Source organism: Mchenga conophoros, linkage group LG14 (genome assembly GCF_057382185.1).
Source record: "Mchenga conophoros isolate Kocher_MC1m ecotype Shallow Benthic linkage group LG14, M_conophoros_male_GT1.1, whole genome shotgun sequence".
NCBI classification, from domain to species: Eukaryota; Metazoa; Chordata; class Actinopteri; order Cichliformes; family Cichlidae; genus Mchenga; species Mchenga conophoros.
In genome coordinates this window covers 18,392,921-18,405,872 of record NC_140539.1, presented here as the reverse complement: position 1 = coordinate 18,405,872, position 12,952 = coordinate 18,392,921, and the positions used below count along the sequence as shown (strand labels likewise).

General features: G+C 40.0%; 1 protein-coding gene across 2 annotated transcripts in view; it reads right to left on the bottom strand.

Moving 5' to 3' along the window:
• grm5b (glutamate receptor, metabotropic 5b) overlaps window positions 1–12,952 on the bottom strand; it is a 95,024-nt gene that overhangs the window by 18,522 nt on the left and 63,550 nt on the right. For both annotated transcript variants that reach the window (XM_085245671.1, XM_085245672.1), the window contains exons 7-11: window positions 5,606–5,841; window positions 4,708–4,829; window positions 2,778–2,902; window positions 2,517–2,685; window positions 2,091–2,217 (exon numbers count right to left, since the gene is read on the bottom strand). In XM_085245671.1, coding sequence (XP_085101797.1) covers window positions 2,091–2,217; window positions 2,517–2,685; window positions 2,778–2,902; window positions 4,708–4,829; window positions 5,606–5,841 — 779 coding nt within the window. The remainder of the gene's footprint in view (window positions 1–2,090; window positions 2,218–2,516; window positions 2,686–2,777; window positions 2,903–4,707; window positions 4,830–5,605; window positions 5,842–12,952) is intronic.

Sequence of the window (12,952 nt, the reverse complement as noted above, 5' to 3'; positions counted from 1 at the left end):
TATTTCCCCGAATATCTTCCTTATCTCTCCTCATCCTCATACCTCCCACCTACTCCTGTAATTCTCTACCTCCATCTCTGTCTTCCTCATAGGCAAGGAGATAAAGTGTCATTAATTAAAGGGACAGTTCTAATTACGAGCCGTCTTAATGCTTGCTGAATTATTGGTCAGTCTAGACATACTTTAGAGGGAAGAAATGCAAATAGTCTCTTTCTAATTCTCTTTCTGCCCCCTGTATATTTTATTTTTTAACCTTTTTTTCTTCCATTTTCTCTGCATGCAAACAGAGAAAAAGATCATTAAAGAAATAACTTAAGAAATCCATAAACTTTGTATTTAACATGGTTAACAAAGTTTATTAAATCAGTAATGAGGTTAGGTCTAAGGGCGTAAACAAAAGCATAAATGGGAGCCAAAGGGCCAGTAAACAAACAGAGAAGCAAAGTCAGGCAGGACTTTCAGACTGAAATGACTGAAAAGCCCAAAGTGAAATATTAATGGAATGAAAACAAATTAAAATCTTTCTGAAATACAATTAAAAATAATTTAATGTATCCGTATCTGTTTCTTTGTCATCTTAAGAATATTTGTGATGTTATGTTTATGCTGTTAAATCTATACCTATACAGCTGTTCCACATAATAAACAAACTCAAAAACAATAACTACAGTACCTGTCTTTTCCAGTCATACAAGCTCAAGACCACCCACTAATGACAACGTGAGGTGGGTGGAAATTTAGCTCCAATTAATCTAGATGCTGGGTGGGAAATCCCAGATCAGTGTTTCTCCTCGTGGGCTTTCTCAGAGCAGTCAGAAAGCATTTGCATAGTCAGCAATTTGATAATTAGTTAGTTCATGGAACCTGCAGGAAATGCTGCAACGCTTGAGTGTAAACCAAACTGGTGCACGAAAGGAAGAGTGACCATTTGAAGTGAGCAGTCACAATAAAGTTTTTCAAACAATCTCAGACTCAGACTGTGGAACTTTACCAATCAGCGAAGAGGCTCAAATCCCATAGCTAATCCTCCCTTTTTCTCCTTCTTTCACTCTCCCTTGCTGCTGCTCATGATGGAGCCTCTATTCATCTCTATCCCACTTTCACCATGACTTTATTTTTTAAGTCTTTTTCCTCTTCCAGTCTTTTCTTGTTTTTGTTCCACTGCTGTCTGAAAAACTATTCCATATCCTTTCAATGGTTTTCACTCCCACTTTGCTTCTGTCCTTGTCAGCTGAGACCTTGCTTTACCTTTTCCCTCTGCTCCTTTACCTTTTCCCCCCTCCCCTTTATATCTTATATATTTTTTTCCCTCAGATTTCTTTTGGCCTCAAGGAGAAAGATCAAAATGTCTGCTGGTGGAACAGGGCAAGCAGTTTGTTTACACCTCATTATTACTGTTCCATATAGCCCCGCAGGGGGACACGCAGCACTTATTGTTGATGAAACGAGACACATGCATGTAGTCACACACTCTGAGCCCACAGTCACGAACACTAACGAACACACGGATAACCCCAATTAAGCCTCCGTTCCTTTATCTTCTTTCTCCAGTGTCAGCTTTCTGCTGATCATTTTCGCACTGATTCACTCCCTGTTTCAGTTTTTAAAGATTCTTCTGTCTCAGACAGAGAAGCTCCCTCTGAATTTTCAGCAGGTCTCAATTCATGTTTTAATCATTGAGCTTGGTGAGGAGCTAGCGTGCAGTATAATGAGAAGCTGAAAGAACAACAAGGCAATATGCAACCTCTTCAAACGCAATGGAGAGGAAAAAAATTTTCATTGCAACTGAAGTGTATTTGCATGGCAAGCCGCTCTCGTTGCAGAATAATTAAAACACGAGTGACCATGTTGGTAACAAATTAACGATATGAGAGAGAGGGAGTGGCTGGGAGGAAACGGGAGTGGAGAAGAAGAAACTAGGAGGAGGGAAGAGGAGGGTATGGTAAATGGATGCCTCTCACTTTCTCTCTCTAGGGTAACTTGTGCAGGATTTCCTGTGCAATGCTAATATGTAATACACACTGACAGGCTGTATTAAGAAAAAAAAAATCCATCATGTGAATATTCTTTATATCTTTTATGATACCGACCTGTGAGGTCATTATTAGGCCAGGAGCCCAGCTCACAGGCTTGGCAGGTGTACTCATCAAACACAAATTCATTTTCTTTGCAGGGGGTGCACGTCCAGCAGCAACTCACTTCACCTTTACGGATCACCTGAAGGAGACAGAATACGCACTCACGCCATAAGCAGAGTTCAAACGAAGCCACTGTATTAATGTGAAGCTTTACTTTCAGTCATGTCACATAAATGATCTGTAGGAGGAGCAAAGAGGTCTGGTATAAAAGTAGAATACAGGCTGAGGTGAAAGAGGTGTAGGCTGGTAACGTAACATGATACAAATCAGTTTGTGATGATAATGAAAATTCCTCAAACACTCATCATACTAATAATTTTATTATTCAGTTATTTTAATCTAATTCCAGGTCTACTGTGTGAAAATTACTCATCTTACCTTAATCTGCCCTTTGTCACAGGGGTCACTGCAGACTGACTTGATCACGCTCTCTTTGCTGGGCCAGATTTCATCATCATCTATTTTTAAGCCTCTGTTGTCCCAACTGCCGACGTTTATGTAGTCATAGTAGTCCTTCCCCATCTTTTTGAAGTTCATTATTTCATACCTGTAAACAAAAGGTGCACATTGAACAACAGTGGGAGGTTGTTTGCACTCCATAGAGATCTATGACGTCTCTGCACAGTTTAAAGCACCTACCTGCCGGGTGAGTCTCCGTTTTCATCAAATAAGATTCCTTCCCCTGACACACCGGTGAAGTTGGTTTTCATCAAAAAGTCCAGAAGTCTAGCCCCATCAATGGGTCGCATGGCATCGCACAGGCCCTTAAAACACATAGATGGTCATGTTGCACCCAGAAAAACAGTTATGACCATCAACTTTAACAACATAAATTTCCATAATTTTATGGAAGTAAATTGTGTACAACTGGCCTTTCAATTAATTATTATTCTCAAAACATGTTCACTGTACTTTGGAAGCAACACAATGTAAAGATAAAATTTAACCAATCAGCTGTTGAGGTGAGTCGGCTCGCCACATTCTAGAAAAAGTGAGGACAGCGTGGCAGTATGGTTTCCTATGCAGTGCCTATTCTATGCAAGCCAAACAGTGCAACATTTTCACAATCATCTCATAAAGTTTAGTTAAAATTAAGCCCATGTTGACATTTTTGCATTAATGAATTTTAAGTCATCCCCACAAAGTATGTAGAGGTGAAGCAGCACCGGCGTTTGGTGCCAAAAATACAGAATCGTGCTGCTCTATACTTAAAATTTAGCATTTTGTTTTCTGAATTTCTAAGTGAATATGAAGTTTGACATATACTATCAGTGTTTGGCATCATTTTAATTTACATTTTCCTGAATAAATGCAAAGTGTTGTCCAAAGTCTATTATATTTCCATGTAAACCTCTTTTTAAAAAAAAGTTCTTGGGTAGTGATGTAGCTCGCAAATTTGAGCTGCTGTGCCAAATTCTGAAATACTACTGCAGGAGCCTTGGTTCAAGTGTCTCCCTCCCTTCTCTCCTGTCCACTTAGTGTCCTGTCAAAACTAAAGCCTAAAAAGAGCCCCAAAATAAAATCTTACAAAAAGGTCAGCTTTCCTTGTTCGGTTCCTTCCTTTCTTTGAAACATGACAGCTAGAGGCTTGCTCAAGCAAATACACTTGCATTTTTCACCTTTTATTAGCTGCGCCTCAATTTTCTAGCAAAACATTGCTTACTAAGTAGTGTGCTGAAAGTTGGAATCGTGGCATCAGAACTAAGTGATAGCGTCAGACGTCAAACTGTTATTGTAAGCAAAGAAAGACTAAGTGTGCATTAGATTATGGCTAGACCTGAGGTCTGAGAGGGGGTGTATGGCATTTGACTTGTTCAGAGCACAATCAGGACATCATCAGAACATCAGCACAACAAGCTTTGTTTGCTAAGAGATGAAAAAGTAATTTCATCACAGTAACACAGTGCTGTGTGTGGAGATGCAAACAGGAAATAATTAATATATTAATTAATTTTCTTTACCTGTTAGAGTATGGGATGTATTTGCACAAATCTTTAGAGCTTTAAATACCAAATGCAAACTAGGACAGGACCTAAAATGTAACCATTTTACATCTAATTCTTATCCTTTCGTCCTTTTCCATTAGTCTTGCTAAGCTGGTGGTCTGTTTTGGTGAGTTTGCTGAGAGTCTCTTATATGTAATCACCATAGAAACTGCTCGATCAGCCCAGTTTAACCTGCAGGAGTTTGTGAAAGCTCCTGTAACATGTTTTACTTTTGCAGCGGAAATAAATATATGTTTGGGGAAAACAGCTGTCACAGATAATGAGCTCAAAAAATAGTCTGAAAATAGTAAAGTAACTGCTCCACAGGCACTGCTGAAACCCTTCAGAAATCTCAGCAAGACCTTGGAGAAGGATCTTTACTGGTGTTCCCAGACTTTTGGATACCAACTTACATAATGTGATAACAAGTCAAAAATGGGCCGCGTGGCAACTGTACCATGGCATCAATACTTAGGCTCTGTAAGTCCTGCTATTTTCCCTCTCCATCTCTTTATTACCCTCATTTTGTCTGTAGTATTGTCTTAGTGTACCCCTCCTTATTCATCCACCAGAGCAGCACCTACCTTGTAACCTGGGCAGAGTGACCGTTGCATGTTATGCAGGCCATATGCCATTGAGTAGATGGCGTTAATGACAAATCCCATCTTAGTGTCCTGTGCATATTGCTGCCGAAGTGACTCTCGCTCTGCAGAGGTGAAGGGGTAGAGTTGGGGGAAATGGACAGTTGGGTTAGTGAGGAACAGTAGGTAGAAAAAAGGCAAACATATCAGAGAAACTCTTAATATCCCCTTTAGGTTTTATGAAAAAACTGTCCCCGCCAAACATCAAAGACCGCTGTCATTCCTCTTCCTCATCAGTTACTTTCCACCTCCGTGTCTCATTTTCTTTCTGTCTCTGTCTGTGTCCTGTTCATTTGTATTTCACGTCCCATTTCATTAGAATACATGAGACACGGGTCCCTTTGATGCTACGCTCACACACTGTTTTGCCTATGAATGGGGGGAAAGGAACAGAGGGAGAAAGACATGGGGGCGGATAGAAGCTGAAAATAAAGGGTGGGTTCACTCACAGCCACACGAGATGGCTGCAGATGAACCGGAAAGCTCTGTGCATCCATGTGGTCTGTGTGTAGGTGTGTGACTGTGTGTTCACACATTCTCTTTGTTTGTTATTTGCATTAACAGCAGCCATTACAAAAACCTATCAAAAGAAATGCAGATTGGTACTGTGGCCTGTTATGCAGACTCAAAACAATATATGTTGTCTGCCAACAATACAGCCTCTCTTTTCTTTCAGTATTCAAGCACAGCTGTAAATTTCTGGTGTTATCCCTTATGTGAGTAAAGGGACTTGACCAATAACAAACCTAATGTAAACTATAGTAACTCTACCATTAAAAATGTTCAAGTGCAATAACGGCAGTCTATTTTTGACTGTATTTCTATTTCTGTCTGTACTTACTGCTGCAGGTGCGGTTGTACTTGCTGTTCTCCTGGGTGTGACCTTTTAGTCGACACTGAAAGCGATGCTGCCAGAACTCTGGAAACCAAGGGTTTCTGTGATTGTTTTCAGGACGAAGTTTAAGGTAGTATTCATCAAACCATTTCACGTCAGCCGACTGGAGCTTGATGGTAATCCCGCCGGCCGCTTCCTTAACATAGCCATCTGTCACATCATACCTGTCCGCCCATCCATCACTGCAGAGATACAAATAAAATGATGACTAGAATTAATTCAGTCCAATTATCTGTGCTCCACTTTTTCACATCCAAACAGGATTTAATTTTTGGGTAACAGATGTCAATAATATGAGAGAAGACCAACGTCAAACATCAAAATCAAAACAGACAAGCAAGAAGGCCCTGCAGGAACACCACAATACTGCACAAAAGCAGAGGAGGAGTTCTTGTAGAGTACAGTATCTCCACATTTGGTGCATTTTTTTTGTGCCAAGACAGCCAAAATGCAGCTCAAGTATGCAAGACTGCAGGAGAAATATTAGGAGAAATGAAAATAATGTCAGTAGTTGATATTATCACAATACTACCACAGAGTTATTTCCCACGATCACTTTGGAGTTTGGACAGTTTTTCATGTCATCTAATTCCATTAAATCACACAGAGAATGGCCATTTCTGCACTGCACAGTTACATCCTGATTGTTTGATTTTAAAATCCAGTGTGGTGGTGTACAGAGGCAAGTCTCACTGCCCAAAAATGTATAAATCTAACTGTATATACATGTGCTATCAAGGAAGCTTCTAATGAATCTTGTACTGGTCCTTTATTTCCCCTCGTAGTTGAGCTCCTGCGTATTTATTTATTTATTTGGCCTTTTTCAGCTTTATTTGTCAGACGCAGTGAGGCGAGGCCAGGAAAGCAGGGGCAGAGAGAGGAGGGGGAAGACATGCAGCAAAGGACTGTGGGTTGGACTCGAACCCAGGCCGGCCGCTCTTAGCCGTACGGCATGTGGCCACCATTTTAGTGCACAGAGCTAAACTGGCGCCAAGCTCCAGTGTTTTTAATGCCGAATAGAACCATGACTGACATCCTCATAGAAACTCCTCCACTATAGGCTTTTGACTTCACCAGATGTTATCCCAACAAATAAACTGCAGTACAGTCTTTTACAGCTTATGTCAGCTTCCCAAATGTGCCCCATCTACTCAGTCTGCATCATTTCATTTTGTTTACTCTCTCCTTCAGTTTTTGTATTGCCTCTAACTTCTCTCCGCTGACTGTTCACAGTAAATGGCTGCTTATGTCTGAGCGTGGTTCAGCTGAAGGTCTCTTCCTGTCAAGAGGAAATTCTTCTTCTCGCTTTCACTAAGGTGGGAAGAAGGGTCAAATTGTGGGATTGTCTGGGTTTGCTTAAAATCCAAGGTACCTTTTCACAGCAACCGCAGAGGAAAGTGGGCCATTCGAGTTTTATTATATCTTCACAGCTCAAAATACAGGAAACACTTAGGGGTTTGCAGGTTTAGCTTGAGAGGTAAAGCACAGGGTCAGCACTATGTCACTGTAACAAATAAACCCTTTTTCGCACATCCACACGCAGACACTGTAGATGACATTTACTTTGTAAGTTTCCCAGTTCCCTTGCAGGAATGGAAGAAAAGAAAAAAAAATTGAAACAGAGTGATGGGAAATCAAACTAAAGTCAGAGAAACAGAAATAAAAAAAGAGAACTGCCGTGAAAGCTGGCACAAAACCAACGATTATCAGAGAGACAGATGACAGGGAGGCAGGGAAAGCTTATATCATTATGGACAATGTCCAAAAGTCATTTTATTGCTGAGAAATAGACAGAACTAGGATGCACAGACACATAAACACACACGCATGCATACGCCAGCCGGGCTCAGAGACGATCTAGGTCAAATGGAGTATTTTGGCTGCAGCTCAGCAGCAATGCCTCGTCAGACACCAGCAAGACGAATATAACTTCCTCACAATGCACATACATAAACTGTGGAGACATATCGCTGCATTTTGCATTTTTTGGAGGAGATTTGGGTTTACTGTTCCTCAAGGAGGAACAGATGGCAAAGTGAGTGTGTCTGTGTGTGTGTGAGAGAGCAAGATAAAGAGAGAGAAGTGGATGTGAATGACAAATCCTCTCTCGTCCTTTCACAACTACACCCAACAAGGCCTCAAGCAAGACAACGATCTTTCTTTCTTCCTTCCTTCCTTCATTCTTCCCTTCTTATTTTTTTCTCTCTCTGAGCCTCCGGAGAACAAAACTCATTTTCTCCAACAGCATTCCTTGCAGTGTCTGTCTGCCATCAAGCGCATTCCCCCTTTTTTTTATTCTCTCTGTTGTTGCTGTCACCTCCTGCCATGTGGCTGTTGTTATAAATCAAGGTAGAAACATTTCTAGATTGCAATCCATTACATTAAACTTACAAATATAAGTGCACAAGGGTGCAATGTGTGGTGTTCTATTGGCATGAAAGGGCTGGGGGTTGATGTGCTTCTATGAGGAAAGCTTGTTAACCTCTTTTAATGCTTTTATTATAGCTCTTCTAGTTATTATTTTGGTTATATGAAATTAACCAGAACAATGGATGTTTGTTTGATGTCCATTTTCATTGAAATATGGTGTTATGGGTTTCATTTAACAAAATAAATGAATAAATAAATGAATCAAACTTCCAGTGACACACAGAATAACCAGCCATGGAATATCTACCAATTTCATACCAGATTGTTGTAAACATCACATTTTAACTCGATTTGAGATCATGTGTCTTTAAAATAACTCCATAAAAAGTGAAAGTCAGTGGAGCTGAATTTTGGCCGCTGACTGCAGTAAATGTTTGTCTATGGTGCCATGCAGAGGATGAGGGATCGATGAACAGCTCCCCTGCGGCATGAAATGAAAGGATTTGGGATATTTATGTGAGATTTTTCCTCCTGGACTTTGTTTAACATAGTGTTGTACTGACATTATGACACACAGCAGGTTCCAAAGCAAGACAGCAAGACAGCAAGAAAGAAAGAAAGAAAGAAAGAAAGAAAGAAAGAAAGAAAGAAAGAAAGAAGAGACTGACAGGCAGGCGAGTGAAATCACAGAAGTAGAAAGAGACATGCCGAGGTAAACAATCAATGATCATTAATCAGCACCATCTAATCCTCATCTCATCAATGGGTTTCTCCTTTTTTCTCTGACACAGGTTTTTTTTCCCCTCATCTGTCTTTTTTTTCTTGCCTCCTCTCATTATCGCCTCACCTTCAGCTTTCCCTTGAGCCCCTTTGCTCTGCTTTTCTATCCTGTTCTTTTTTATTCTCCGGCTCTGTCACATTCCACTGCAGCCATCTGTAATTATGTGCCTCTCACTCTCTCTTTTTTATGCCTTTTTTGCCTCACCGACTTCATTTTCTTACTTTTCTTTCCATAGATAACGCCCATACTTTCAATACATAATTACTTGTTAATACACAGGCACATTTCTCTCATTATTCTTCATGTTTAGCAATTATACTTTCCTCCTTTCCTTCTTTAACTTGCCACCACTTTGGTAACTTTCCAGGTCACACCTGCAGCTCCCCAAAAAAATTTTGCAACATGCACACTCTTCCATTAATCATCCTCCAATGTTAAGTAATGGACATGGAAACTTGTGGTTAATTATAATTAAGTATGTATTTTAAAGGTTTTTGCGTACAAAACTTACAATGCTCACAAATACTCAATGTCTCCCCCTCCGAGTGCACAGCATGTATCCAGACATGATAGCTAGTCAAACTTCCCCTATGCTTTTGGTAGCATGTCTAGTTTCAGTGCAGCCACTGTTCTTGTTATGCTACCTACCGCCAACCACATGAAACTCACAAATCCCCTATTTCTAAGAGGACGTGCTTCAGCTGTGGGATTAAATCGCTGAAATCAGATGATTCTCTTTTATACACCCCATATTTATAAGCAAGAAAATTTTTAAAGCAGCATTCATGATTGTATGGGGGGTGCATTAATGCCCCTCGGCATAGGTAGCACACCCATTAATGCTGAATGATAAATCCAGGATTTGGGGCAAAGTATGGTGCCATCCAGATGACAACTTTTTTTTTCTTTTAATTTGGCCCAGAAAATACCCGTCCACATTCTCCATGTATTACAAAACAAAAATGGAAAATCCCTTGCTTTCCATACTCCTATGGTTTACTGCAAATGTGCTCTAGCATCTGCTAGCACCAAAATGAGGAAAACTAAAATGTAAAATGAAAAGTTTGCTTGCTTTCAACTATTTTGACGAGTGAACTTGTTTGGTTTAACGCAGTGCTGAGTTCTGTTCTGAATTTCAAATATGAATTTTGAATACTGTAATTCATGAAAACCCTTAAATTTCTTTGCTGTTTTGCATCACACTTTATCCTGAAACTGCTAAACTCATTCTTTCCTCATGAATGTCCTTTTACATACCCAATACTCAATCACATTGCTCGCGTGTTAATAATAGGATAACACAACTTTTCCAGCCTTTCATTGCTCTACCAGCCCAACTTTTGGCTTCACACTCACACTAATGACTGCAGAGGAAAAACAGAAAACAAAGATCTGCAGTGATTTATCAACAAACTTCTAATTGGGCCCTTCAGAAAGCAATATGTTTTGTGAGCTCTCCAGTACAATTGCTGCAAATGATATTTGCTCTGTTCTCTGTCTTGCATAAATAAAATAATAGTTTCTCAGATGGCTAGATGACTCCCACACATTTTGGAAAATGGAAGTTGTCTCCACAAATAACACATTTTCATCCAAATGCCAGATTCCTATTTTTAGTTTTTCACTGAAACATTTTACGGCTGTTCACACGTGCAGTTCACTGTTGTGCTCATGTGCAAACTGTTGTTTCTTTAAACAATATGCAATATCACTTAGCTAATTATTTATTAAGTAGCATTTTTTAATCTGAAAGTAGGGACTATTAATAAAGGACTGAGTTCACATACAGAGCCTGCATTAGACTGCTTTAAGGTGCCTTACATGTGAGATGTGTCACGTTCAATTTTGCTGTGGTGCAGTGATACTTTTGTAACACTGCCTGTTTGGTATCTTGGTGACTTGTTTGTATCAAAGTAGGCTGTAGGCGGAGGCACAGTCGGGTGGAATCTTGGTTCTTTTTCACACTGCAAACTGTAACGTTGTTGTCAAGGACAAGGACATGCTAGAAATAGGTCTTTTTTAAATGACTGTACAGCACCTACATATAATTAATGTGTTAATCTGAATGTTTCAAATACAAATTACTCACAGTCTGCTAAATATTTGTGGATTCCTGATTACTAAGGAGCTGCAGCATGCTAAGAAGCAAACCTGCACATCTTCAACAAGGATATTAGGATCCTTTAACAGAGTGAACTCACTTTGTTCAGGTACAAAGTGCCAGCGATTCATTGCATGGACCACACTGTTCTACAAAGCATGAGAGAAGTTGGTGTGATATGCGATGACTGACACTAGTTTCCAGCACACCCACTGCTAATGTATGGTAATTGATTCATTTCAGTTCCCACCTCATTTGTGAGAGCACAACAGGCAAGCTGCATGCTTCCAATCACAAAACCACCAAAGGTGTGTGAGGTTTGTCATCACTATGTATTTAAAGAAGCTTTGTACTCTTTACTTTCTTGCCAAAAAATGATTAAAGCCTACAGTTTTGAACAAAAACACAAGGATGCACTTGCGATATGCAACTGTACAGGTGACGTCACAAGTCTGTCTGTCTGTCTGTGTCTGACAGACAGACAGATAGACAGATAGTTAAATATATATATTAGTGGTGCAACGGATCACAGTTGATCCATAATCCAAAACTGATCCTACTCCACGGTTCGGCACGCACGTGATCCGAAGATTCGAAAAAGAAGGAAAAAAAGTATGTCTATGGTGTGCGTGGTCAGTCTGTCAAGCGATAGTTATGGCCAGCGCTAGCGGCCCAAGTGGAGGAGCAGAGGAGTTTGCGGCATTTAAGCAGCCCTTTGCTGCCCAGTCCGACTGGGCTAAAGCTATTACAAAAGCTACTGGGTGTTTAGCTGCAGACGGGAGGCCGTATTCCGTTGTGCAAAACAAGGGGTTTAAACTGTGATGAACGTGCTTGAGCCACGCTATGATATCTCGTTCCGCATCCACTTCAGTGACAAGATTGTACCCAGGCATGTATGAGCAGGAAAAGTTTAAAGTTATGGCTGAACTGTCCCAGGCATCAGCCTATTAATTAATGAAAGACCAAGACAGACTTTTAATTCATTTGAAAGCCTGATGCTTAACATTGTCCACCCCAGCTGTGAAACTCAGAAACCAGTCTTACTTGTTATCATCTATCGTCCACCTGGGCCTTACACAGAGTTTCTGTCTGATTTCTCAGACTTTATATCTAATTTAGTTCTGAGCTCAGATAAAATAATTATTGTGGGTGATTTTAACATCCATGTAGATGCTAAAAATGACAGCCTCAACATGGCATTTAATCTGTTATTAGACTCAATTGGTTTCTCTCAAAATGTAAAAGAACCCACCCACCACTTTAATCACACTCTAGATCTTGTTTTAACATATGGCATCGAACCTGAACATTTAACAGTGTTTCCTGAAAACCCTCTCCTGTCTGATCATTTCCTGATAACATTTACTTTTACAATAATTGATTACACAGCGGTGAAGAGTAGACTTTATCAAAGTAGATGTCTTTCTGAAAGCACTGTAACTAAGTTTAAGAATATAATCCACCCACTGTTATCATCTCCAATGCCCTGTACCAACACAGAGCAAAGCAGCTATCTGAACGCTACCCCAACAGAGGTCGATTATCTTGTTAATAATTTCACCTCCTCACTACGTACGACTCTGGATACTGTAGCTCCTGTGAAAACTAAGGCCTCAAATCAGAAGTACCTGACTCCATGGTATAATTCTGAAACACGTACCCTAAAGCAGATGACTCGTAATCTGGAGAGGAAATGGCGTGTCACAAATCTAGAGGATCATCATTTAGCCTGGAGAAATAGTTTGCTGCTTTATAAGAAAGCCCTCCGCAAAGCCAGAACATCTTACTATTCATCACTGATTGAAGAAAATAAGAACAACCCTAGGTTTCTCTTCAGCACTGTAGCCAGGCTGACAAAAAGTCAGAGCTCTTTTGAGCCAACCATCCCTTTAACGTTAACTAGTAATGACTTCATGAACTTCTTCACAAATAAAATTTTTATCATTAGAGAAAAAATTACCAATAATCATCCCACAGATGTAATATTATCTACAGCTACTCTTAGTACCATTGATATTAAGTTAGACTCTTTTTCTCCAAT